Raw genomic sequence first — 11,131 nt, 5'->3', positions numbered from 1 at the left:
CACAGCTGGTGAGGCCCATCCGCCTGATTCCAAAGCCTGAGCCTCCCATGCTGTCCCCAAAAGAGCTCAACCCAGATCCAGGCTCCTGGGGGTGAGAAGCGGCTCTGTGGACCTCAGGGGTCTCAGGATGAAGCCCACTGCCTGAGAAGCTGCTTCAGAGGCCCGGGTGGAGGCAGCAATAGACAGAGTTCTCTAGAATCTGCCCCCGCAAGAAGGCATCTGAGCAATGCTCTGGTCCGCACCCGACCATTTTCTGAGTGGGAAAACCAAGGCCTGACTGGACCCAGGCCTCTGCCTCCCAGCCCAGAGCCCTCCCACTGCACTAAGAGGCTGGGGGCAGGCGGGCAGGCCCTACTCAGGGTGGTCACACACACACACAGGCTGCTCTGTGGCATTCAGAGAGCACATTTATTTACAAAGCGCTTTACAAACATCAGCTTATGCCTCCCCACAGCCCCCTGCGAGGTAGGTCAGTAGTCATATCTACAGTTTACAGATGGGGAAATTGAGGCACGGAATGGGGGTGTGGCCTGCCCCATTTTAAAGAGATTTTCCCACCCACCCATCAAAAAAATCATAAAATTAACAAAAAAAGAATTGCTCCTCCAACCCCAAAATACATGTTCTTCCTCTGAACTGTGGAAGTTGCAAGCACCCCTGATGTAGCAGTGCCCCGTCCCCGGGGAGCAGCCTGACCAGGAGCCACAGAGACCTCAACCCCAAGGGCTGTTGTTCAACCTTGCAGATTGTCACTGGCCTAGGCTGAGCAGGACCCACCAGTGAGGCCTGAAAAGTACAGGAAGAGGGGCTCAGGTGCCTTCACTCTGCAGACATTGGGTCAGGCAGGGAAGAAGCCCCACAGAGAACAGGGCAAGGGATGGGCAGATCCCGCTTCAAGGAAGCTCAGAGCACACATCAAAGAAGTAATAGTGGGAGGGGTCATGAGCAAAATATCCCTGGGGCTGGGGGGGGCAGCAAGGTGGAGGAGGGGGCCATAGCCCCCTCTGGGGAGGACCAGTCTGATGTGCCCAGTCTCCCCAGGATCCTCAGGGGCCAGGCCAGGTGGGAGTCCAGATGCCAAGCCCCAGTGCACCCTCTATCCGTGTCAAGAGGAAGCCACACGGGGCGGAAACCTTGGCCAGCCACAGGCTCTGCAGGGGCTCACTCATCCCCGCCCAGGGCTGGGACAGAGTCCGGGGCTTGAGCCTGGAGTCAAGGAGCTTGAGCCTGGGTCCTCCCGAGCTGGCAGTCCTGAGCCCCTGTCACTCTGCCAGGCAGTGCCAGACTCCCAGCTCAGACTTGCAGGACCTGGTGGAGGGGGGCTGGGCTGCCGTCTTGCTAAGCTCCTCCTTGGCCCACAGCCTGCCCGGCAGACGCGGTGAGAGGCCCCGGCCACAGTGGAAGGGGCACCAAGATGGCCCGGCGCCCACTCTAGTGCTTCCCCTGCAGGAGCTGTAGCGGAGCTGAGTCAGGGACCCAGGTCTTCCTCATCCGCGCCGGGCCTGGCCCTGAGTGCACAACGCGTGCCCCAGGCCAGGGGCCCCGCTATCTTGACTCCAGCCCCTCCAAGTACTCCAGCACCACATCATAGCAAAAGTGGTACTGATCCTGGGGAGAGGGAGAGAAGGAATCATGAGCCTGGTCCCTCTCTAGTACCGGGGACGGGGAGAATGGGGCGCCAGAGGGCAAGCATGGGCCCTGGGACATCTCTGGGGGGAAAGGGGCAAACGGATATAACTACCTTGGCACCACCGGATCAGAACCCGAAGCCCAACGGGAGAAAGCAGTTAGAGCACAGTGGTGTGGAGGGACCTGGCCGGGCGTGGCCTGGGACGCTGGAAGTGTTGGGCAGGGGGATGTGGCCTCTCACCAGGGTTTCCACCATATTGGGCTTGTAGTTCCTAAGCGTTTTGGCAGCAAAGAAAACATCCACCAGGCTGTGGCAGCGGATCATCTCCAGGACTGTGGCACAGGCGCAGAAGGTGCCACTGCGGCCGCCCCCGTTCCTAAATGAGACACACAGAAGGTTTGGGGTGGGGCTCAAGAGGGGGAGGCCTGGGGCTGGAACACCGAAAGTGACCGGCAGGACCAGGGAACCAACAGGGAGGAGGGTCACGGCCTGGGAGCCCACAGAAGAGGGGCGGAGCCAGGGAACCCCAGCAGGGAGGGACGGGGCTTAGGGAACCCAGGAGGGAGGGGTCTGGGAGCTCAGAAGGGCGGGGCTTAGGGGACCCAGGAGGGAGGGGTCTGGGAGTTCAGAAGGGCGGGGCTTAGGGAACCCAGGAGGGAGGGGTCTGGGAGCTCAAAAGGGCGGGGCTTAGGGGACCCAGGAGGGAGGGGTCTGGGAGCTCAGAAGGGCGGGGCTTAGGGAACCCAGGAGGGAGGGGCTGGGAGCTCAGATGCCAAGACTGGCATCCCAAGCCTGTAGGGAACTAGGGAGACAGCCTCCAGGAGGAAGACAGCAGGTTCTGAGGGAAAGCAGGCTAGACACACTCCAAGAGAAAGCCACCGAGACAAAGACAGAGACGGAGGAGGGCAGCAGAGCAGCAAGCAAACCCCAGGCAGCAGGATGGAAAATGAACACTGAGAGCACCAGTCACCCCCAGCAACACAGACACGTGGCGAAAACACACACATACACGCCCACACTCCGAGGCAAACCTGCAGCCAAACACAGAGACGCTTCCTATCCCCTGTCCTCTCCCTCCTCTGTCCCCTGCAACATCGGGGTGTGGGGCTCCCCTGGGGAGGTGGGGGATGGACTAGGCCCTCAGCCCCCATTTGAGGGGTCTCTCCCACTAGAACCAAAGGCCCCGGAGGGCCAGGCCCTGCCCAACTCAACTCCGTATCCCTGTACCCAGAATGGCTAGGGGGGCACTGGAAGGGTCAGTAAGCGCTGAGAGCATGAGAAAGTGGGGGTCAAAGGAGGGACTACACCCAGACAGGAGTGAATACATGCATTTAGGAACGGGGGCATGTGAAGGAACGAATGACAAAAGTTGCATGCGTGCATGCATGAACAAAGACTGGAATTCTTTTGGCTTAAAGTGTGCTGCGGCCTCACGCAGTAAACAATTCTGACAGGACTGTAATTAAATTGGCGAAGTCAGACAGCACACAGAGGGTGCTGGGCAGTTGCCCAGGGTTGAGGCCACACCCTGGAAACGGACTGGGTTCCTCCAGGGAAGATGGGGCCATCCTTGCTTGGCCGTGCAGGGTCCAGGCCACGGCCATCCACAAGCCCCAGGGGGTTTTAGTCTCAGCCTGGGCCACCGCCTCTGGCCCCGAGACTCCCAGACCCTCTCCCCCGGCAGCAGGGCCCGTACTCACAGGCAGTGCACGACAGTGCGCCCGTCCCCACTCTCTGCCTGCCACTTGTCCACCTCGGCCAGCAGGTGCAGGAAGGCCTTCTTGGAGTCAGGCGTGTCCCGGTAAGCAGACCAGCGCAGGAACTGGAAATGCCGCACCAGCAGGTGCCCCTCCTGCAGCTGAGGGCACAGGCGGCCAGCGGCGGGGGGCGGGGGGTGGGGACATGAACCTTGGGGTAACCAGGCCCTGGGGTGACCTCAAGGGGGTCTCATGAGGTTGCCTCCCAGTCATCACCCAGGTTCTCACCATTGGGCACCCAGGTCACTCACCCGTGAGATGTTCTGCACCCGGAAGACACGGGCCACCAAGTCTTCGTCCACAGAGCCTGACACAAACTCCACCTCCATGAGGCCGTACTGCTGCCGGCCCGGCTCTGGCCAGTACTGCAGACAGGGCTAGGGATGCAGACACGGAGGGGAGCGCTGAGCTGAGCCAGGTTGCGGGGGCGGGGGGGAGCTGCTGTTCTGCCCATCCCGGACCTCCACTCTGGCCCTGGGGCTCCCACACATCCTGACCCACTCACTCCCAGTCCACCTGCAGAGTCCCCCGAGCCGCCGCCACTCACCCGTCAGAGTGCAGCGCACACCCACCCCAACGTCTTCTGCACTGACCCGCTCAGCTCAGCAGAGACAAACCCTTCACAGGTGCACTGACAATCCTGGCTGGGCAGCTCCACAGCCACACCTAACACGCTCACACACACACACACACACACACACACACACACAGCCCTGCATGAGGCCACCTTCTTCTAGGGATAGGCCTCGGATCACCCCCACGCACCCCATCACCCCCGCCCCCTGGCCTTCTCTCTCACTGCCTTGCTCTCCAGCATCAGCTCACAGAGGTAGGGTGCCCCTGAAGCTGCAACACAGCTCAGAACCCCCACTCCTGCCCTAGGACCCCACCATGGAGTCAGGGTCCCACGTGCAGCCTCCCCTCCAGGCCAGACTGGAGACAGCGGAGGGATGAAGGGGGTGTCTCCCCCCCACACACACACAGACACACGTCCTCCAGGCCAGTAGGTCCGGAGCCCCAGCTTCTAGCCTCAGCTCTGCCTGGAGTCCAGGCAAAGCTCTTCTCCTCTGGGCCCCCGTTTCTGCATGTGTGAAATGGTCCCCAAGCTCCTCCCAGATGATTCCATGCTCCATTGGCTTCCCTCTCTGACCACGCCCACAAAGAGGGCACTACCTTCCTCTTCTCGCCTGGGGTCCCGGCAATTCCTTGTGTTCAGGCCTTCGCACATGCTGCCCCCTCTCCATGGATCATGCATCCTCCCCCGTCTTCACCTTCCTAGCTCTACCCTCCCTATACAGCTCAGCTCAGATACCACCTCCTCCAGAAGCCCTCCCTGATACACTATCCCCAGGCTTCTCTGCGTCCCAGCGCCAGCTCCATGACAGCCCCTTCCCTCTGTGCTGTCACTGTCGGGTGTTGTACCCTACTTCCCCCTGGACCACGAGATCTGAGAGGGGTGCTGTGTTGCTTCCTCTGTCCCCCCACCTGCCTACTGCAGGGCCTGGCAGGGAGTGGCCAGTGGAGAAAGTGGCTGAATGACATCTCTGTGAGCCTCCCTCTGGGTCCCCCCCCCCCGCCTTAGCAAGGGCAGGTTCTTCCCACACGGGACTCCTGCCCGCATCCCGGGCAAGAGCCCACTACGCCGCAGTCCTTGGTCGTGTATGCCACGTGCCTGCCTCGTAAAGGGCCCCGTGAGCAAGTCTTCTCAGCCTTTAAGAGACCATCAGGCTCATTTTACAGCAACTCTTCCCGGCCGCCAAGGACAGGGAAGTGCAGAGAGGCCCAGATCTGGGGGATATGGCCACGAGGGGCTGGAAGGCTGAACCCCTGCACTTCCTGGGAGCGCCAGCTTTGCGGGCCTCAAAAGGAAACGGGGCAGCCCCCAGGCGGAGGTCACTGAGCCAGTGTCCTGACCCACCTCAGGAGCAACTGCATCGTCTTCATCCCCGCCACACACTTAGCCTACTACGTGCTGGGCAGGAGGGAAACTGAGGCTCCAAGAGGCAAATGAACTTACCCAAAATCAGTCAAAAACTAAGGAGGCTGGAATTTTGCTCAGCCTCAAAGGCCCCCATGGTGGGCAGCTGAATCCACCCACAGGCTCTGGAAGAAGACAGCCTGGGGGAGGGGCACAGCTCTGCCACTTGCCTGCTTTCCAGGTCTTAATCTTTTCACCCGAAGCCCGTGAGTGCAAAGCAGTGTCCTGGGCATACAGCAGGTGCTCAGGAAAAAGCACCTATTTCCCTCCAATCTGACAGCTTCCTTCTTATGGACGAGGAAACCAAGGCTCTGGGAGGGAGTGGGACCCATCTCAGGTCACTCGACAGACAGGGGGCACAGCTGGGATCCAGCCCTGGGCTTCGGGGACATGCCCTGGAGCACACGAGGCCCCGGACAGCGGGGCCTCACCCAGGTGGTGTTGGACTGGTGCAGCTGGTTGAGCATGACGATGGAGGTGCAGCCGTAGTCGTAGACGAGCCGCCAGAAGTCAGGCGTGGTGCTCTGCAGCGGGTGCAAGGTCACGATGAAGGCTGCGCTCCGTGTGTAGCTCTGCGGGGAAACCAGGCCTCAGCGAGGCCCGCGCACCGCCCGACAGGGCTGGAGCTCCCGCCACGGGCCGTCCCCCGCTCTGCCCACCCTGAGCGAGACAGCTCTCCCCTCAGGGCCGGGCTGCCTGCGGGGGTCCACTTCAGAGCTTGGTGGCACACGGAGGCCTGAGTTGGTAGGGGGAGCCCCCCTCCCCAGGCCCATGGTGCCCAAGCCCATGGCCCCTGGGACAAAACACGAAAGGTTCCCAAATGTATGGCTATGGGAAATTGGGCATGGTAGGTAGAGGCTCGCTAAGCTTGCTCCCTGCCTCAGGGCCTTAGCACCTGCTAGTCCTCTTGCCTAGAACAAATTTCCAAACGTTTACACAGTCCTGCCCCTCACTTCTTTCTGCTCTTGGACAGTCACCTCCTCCAAGGGGCCCTCCTTACCACCTCATCAAAAATAGCCACATACACACACTCCAAAGCCCACATTATATATTCCTCCTGCCTGGTCGCTTTCTGTAGAAATTACCAGCGTCTGACATACCACTGTATCGTTGTGTACTGACTGTCCCAACCCGTCACCCACATACAAGGTTCAGGAGAGCAGAGATTTGGGGATATGGCCTGTGCCCAGCACACGGTAGGGGTTCAATAAATATTTGTGAATAAATGCATCTCTCAGTCCCTTCCAGCTCCACAGAGGAAGGGTCTGAGAGCCCAGCCCAGGTCCCAGAGCAGTGACAGACACTGACTCTGCTCCCCGGTCCCAACCTTGTCCCAACCAGAGCCCTCGGCTCTGCCCTCCAGCTCCTGAGCCTTCCCGGATACTGCTGGCTGAGGGAATCCCCGAGCCCAGAGCCGCCCCAAGCCCTCACGTCCGTCAGGGCCGCGTTGATGTAGTTGTTAGGGTCCCCGTCGGTAGAGATGAGGAAAGGCAGGCAGCGGTCGGGCGGCAGGACGTCCATGCTGCGGTTCTTGTCCCGGTTCCGGGGTAGCAGGGCAATGCTGCACTCTTCCACATCCAGGGGCGGTGTGACTGAGTTCAGCGTCTACAGGGAGCAGAAGGAGCAATGGGATGGGGGTGGGGGTGAGTGTGGACCTCCAGTGTTTGCTGGGTGGGCCTCCTCACGGCCCCATGAAGGACACTGAGCTGGGTTGTTAACCCCATTTCATGGATGGAGAACTGAGGTCCAGAAAGAAGGGGGTGAGGACAGGGACCCCAGGCTCCCTGTCTCCAGATCACACAGGTTCTGAACAGAGCTCTGGAGACTCAAGTCTGCCTTCTCACTCCCTGTGTAACCTTAGACAAGCCACTGTATCTCTCAGCATTATTCTTCTCAACTGTAAGGTGGGAGAATGAGACATCTGGCTCGAGGGGCTATTGGGAGGATTGAGTGAGATACTGCCAAAGTCCGAGCACTGCGCCTGACGCATGCAAGGCTCCATACATAAAACGCACAATGAGGATCCTTACTAACTTATCAGGTGTGTTCAGGCAGACAAGCCCTGAAGCCCCACATTGTCCACAAAGTGGACTCCGGGGGCCTGTGGAGGCGGTCAGCCCTGTCTGAAGAGAATGCAAGTCCAGGGCACGGTCACACCACAAGCCTGGGACTCTGGCCTATCTCCTCCTCCACCTCATGCCTCCTACAGCCTGATCCATGGGGTCTCAGCTTCCTTCTCTTGACCTGGCAGGAACCTGGAGTGTAGAGGACATCTGGAGCCTCTGTCTGCCCTCGGAACACTCTGGGACTTCTCTGGAGAACCAGCCTTCCCCCATCTCCGTCATGTGACATGCGGAGAGCAGCTCCACCCTCAGAACCAAGCCTGGGCTGGTTGATGTGTTCCTACTCTCTGGCCCCCGGGACTGGCTTGAGGATGGTACAGGATGATCTGGTCTAGGACTTCTGTTGGAGCTGCAGGGAGTCCTTTCTCCAGTCTCCTGACAGTAGGGATGACATGAGCCTGGCACTGCTGGGGGCCAGGGTATGGGTCTGAGAAAGATGCCGAAAACAGGAGAGCAGAACCAAAACGACAGAGACTATGTCTTGGCATCATCGTTTAAGCCCCTGGATCCAGCCATAACTGAAGCTGCACCATTCTTGGACTTTTCAGTTACAAGAGTCATTGAGCTGGATTTTTGTCACTTGTGACCCAAAGAATCCCGATGAATACAAACACTACAAGGGCAATATTGACTTTCCTTCCTGGATAAGAAACCCGAAGCTGGGGGAGGTAATGTGAGTGCTCAAGGCTACTCACAGCTCTTCACTGAGCCAGGACTTGACTCCGGGCTTCCTTGACTTCAAAGCATGGGCTCTCAGCCACTTGGAGGGACCACCTCCTCCACTGTCTCCAAGTCCTTCCCAGTAGCCCTACTCTGTCCCTGTGTCTTGACTCTCAATGACTCCTCTAGCACTGAGGACTTCCCAAGACACACACACACACACACACACACACACACACTCTCACAAACCACACCCACACACCTAGACACATGCATTCCTGCCCCACCTGGAACTCTTCCCGAAGCTGGGAGGAATTACTCTGAGGATCAATGCGGATCATCTCCTTGTAGGTGGCCTTGAACTCGCTGACAGGGATGGTGGTCTCCCCACACAGGCAGGCCTCCAGGATTGCATCATGAATGAAGATGTACTGCTCCTGGAACCGGAGGAGAGAATATGAGGAACCAGAAGGGGACTAGAACCTAGAGATTTCAGGGTGATGGCCACAGGAAGCAAGCCCAAAGTTGAGGCAGGGACGCTAGAGTCCAGCTAGGTATTAGTACAGGTCGGACCAACACCACTTGAAACAACCTTCACAGGTATGTTCACATACCTCACGTTTCATCCCTCTAATACCCTGTAAGAAGCTCTGAAGGTGAGGGGAGAGCCCAGGGTCACACATCTAATGAGGATACCAACACCAGTGGATCTTAACCTGCAAAACCTATGACTTTGGCCCCTTGGCTCTTTGACCTCCCCCAACGGAACACAGTGCAGCTGACTTTGGGGAGACCCTCAGAGGTTGGCAGGCCAAGTTCAGGGATCTCAGCTCTAAGGATGCCCCTCGGACACACTCCACCAGCTTTGAGTTCCTCCATGAGGGACCCAAGTCCCGGAGCGGGCAGGGAGGGAGGGCTGCGTCCCCCACCTCCGTCTGGATCATGTTGACGCGCCGGGAGCAGAGGGTCTTCACGCAGTTGTAAATGTCCACGACGCCCTCGCACTCCGCCATGTCCAGCATCACATCCAGAACAATGTAGCAGCCTGTGCGGCCAGTGCCCGCGCTGGGGAGAGAGCAGCCAGGGGCCCCATCAGAGCCTGGGGAGGGAGCCCCGGGCCAAGAAAAATGGAAGAGGGGGCCTGGGGTGCCTGGCCATGTCTACATCACACAGGGGCTGGGGGATGGAGAGATACCCCACCCCAGCGGCGAGGAGGAGCCGGGGAGAAGTCTGCAGCAGGAACTGTGGGAACGTGATGCAAGACCGAGCTGGGGATGGGCCTCGGGAAGGAGAGGTGGGCAAGGGTGACAAGTGAGCTGGGCGGAGGACAAAGGTGATGCTCAGAGCTTCACCCAAGAATGCTCTTGCCTCCTGGGTAGCCCCAAATCCACACAGCCTTCAAAGGCCCCCACACTCATACCTGCTCACATCCTCAGGGGAGCCTCCCGAGCCCTCCCAGCAGATGTCATTCTTCTGAGCTCCCAGAGGAATCCGGGCAGGCTCTTATCAAACACTCTTCCCGCTACATGGTCACTGTTCATGTGGCTGTCTCCCTGACCCGACTGGGAGCTCGACCAGAGCTGGGCTGTGTCGGACCCACCTCTGGAACGCTCATGCTCAGCCCCAGGGTGAGCAGGGTCAAGGGGCAGAGAGAGGACCAAAAGGACTCCAAGGTTTCAAGCTTGAAAACGGTGGCAAGAAAGCGTAGTAGCGGGTCTCCCGCCCACCCCTGCCGGGCACTGGAATTACTACCACCACTCGGGGAGACTGGCAGCACCCGCCAAAGCTGGACGTGGTCCGGGCAGCCCTTCCACCCCTCTGTACACACCCCCCAGAAATGCACACACACGTGGCCCACAGACATGCCTTCGAACGTTCTTAGCAGCTCTATTCGTAACAGCTCAAAACTGGACAGAAGCCAAATACCTACCAATAGCAGGACGGATAAACACGCCGTGGTTGACGCATCAGTAGGTTAGGGATGGGTCTTACAAACATAAGGTGGAGCGGAAGACACCCCCGCCAAGGAGTGCACGCTGTGTGACTCCGTTTACACAAAGTCCAAAACCACACAAAATGAACTCATGCTTTAGAAGTCAGGGTGGAGATTGCTCGGGGGGCAAGGAGGTGGGTACAGCCTGGAAGGGGGCTCAAGGGGCTTCTGGACGCTGTTCATGTTCTGTTTCTTGATCGGAGCAGTGTTGGTTATTTCACGGGTGTGTTTAATTTATGAAAATTGATAAAGTTCTATATATAGTTATTATGTGTGCACGCTGCTTTATGCATGTCATACCTCAATAAAATCTTATTTTAAAGACAGTATCTTAGGGGCAGCCTGCCTTCAGCTCAGATCATGATCCCAGGATCCTGGCATTGAGCCCCGCATCAGGCTCCCTGCTCAGTGGGAAGCCTGCTTCTCCCTCTCCCTCTGCTCTGCTCATGCTCTCTCTCGCTCTCTCTCTCAAATAAATCAATAAAATCTTTATTAAAAAATAAATAAAGACAGCATCTTAAAGAAGCCTAAAGAAACCAAAGAGAAGTGGTGGGGGAGGGGGCGGCGAGGGAGGGAGGGAGTCTGCCATGCGGCCTTTGGGAAGCTGAGAGGAATCCAAGCAGAGGAGCCAGGACCAGATACAGAAGCCAAGGACTTGTGGGCCCAGGGGAGTCAGTGAAACCCCAGGGTCAGAGGGAAGCTCCCCAGGAGAAGTGGGGGCAGGAACAGGACAGGGCCCTTCAGAGGCAAGAGAAAGCTGTGGAGACAGACAGGAAGGGCAAGTGGGGTCGCAGGAGCCCACCAAGGCAGCACTTGGCAGAGAAAGGGGTGACGGTCAGGAGCTGCTCGCGGTATGAAGGCCACACAGTGAGGAAAGCCCCTGGGTTGGGAGAAGGGAAGGCAAAATCCTTCCCAGCACCCGGGCCGAGCCCAGCACGCAGGGGTGCCATGCACACTTGCTGAACGGAAGCAAATGGAACCCAACCTGCC

The 11,131-nt window shown here is 58.7% G+C and overlaps 1 protein-coding gene across 1 annotated transcript in view; it reads right to left on the bottom strand.

Annotated features, from left to right (window-relative positions):
- Window positions 1-389: 389 nt before the first annotated feature.
- PTPRU (protein tyrosine phosphatase receptor type U) overlaps window positions 390-11,131 on the bottom strand; it is a 77,567-nt gene continuing 66,825 nt past the window's right edge. Inside the window, exons 23-30 of the mRNA XM_008694493.2 lie at window positions 9,078-9,213; window positions 8,436-8,585; window positions 6,797-6,970; window positions 5,797-5,937; window positions 3,639-3,764; window positions 3,331-3,488; window positions 1,871-2,006; window positions 390-1,608 (exon numbers count right to left, since the gene is read on the bottom strand). Of these exons, the coding sequence (XP_008692715.2) occupies window positions 1,546-1,608; window positions 1,871-2,006; window positions 3,331-3,488; window positions 3,639-3,764; window positions 5,797-5,937; window positions 6,797-6,970; window positions 8,436-8,585; window positions 9,078-9,213 (1,084 nt within the window). The 3' untranslated portion in view covers window positions 390-1,545. The remainder of the gene's footprint in view (window positions 1,609-1,870; window positions 2,007-3,330; window positions 3,489-3,638; window positions 3,765-5,796; window positions 5,938-6,796; window positions 6,971-8,435; window positions 8,586-9,077; window positions 9,214-11,131) is intronic.

The sequence above is a fragment of the Ursus maritimus genome, unplaced genomic scaffold, assembly GCF_017311325.1.
Source record: "Ursus maritimus isolate PB19 unplaced genomic scaffold, ASM1731132v1 scaffold_32, whole genome shotgun sequence".
NCBI classification, from domain to species: domain Eukaryota; kingdom Metazoa; phylum Chordata; class Mammalia; order Carnivora; family Ursidae; genus Ursus; species Ursus maritimus.
This window is presented reverse-complemented; position numbering and strand designations above follow the sequence as displayed.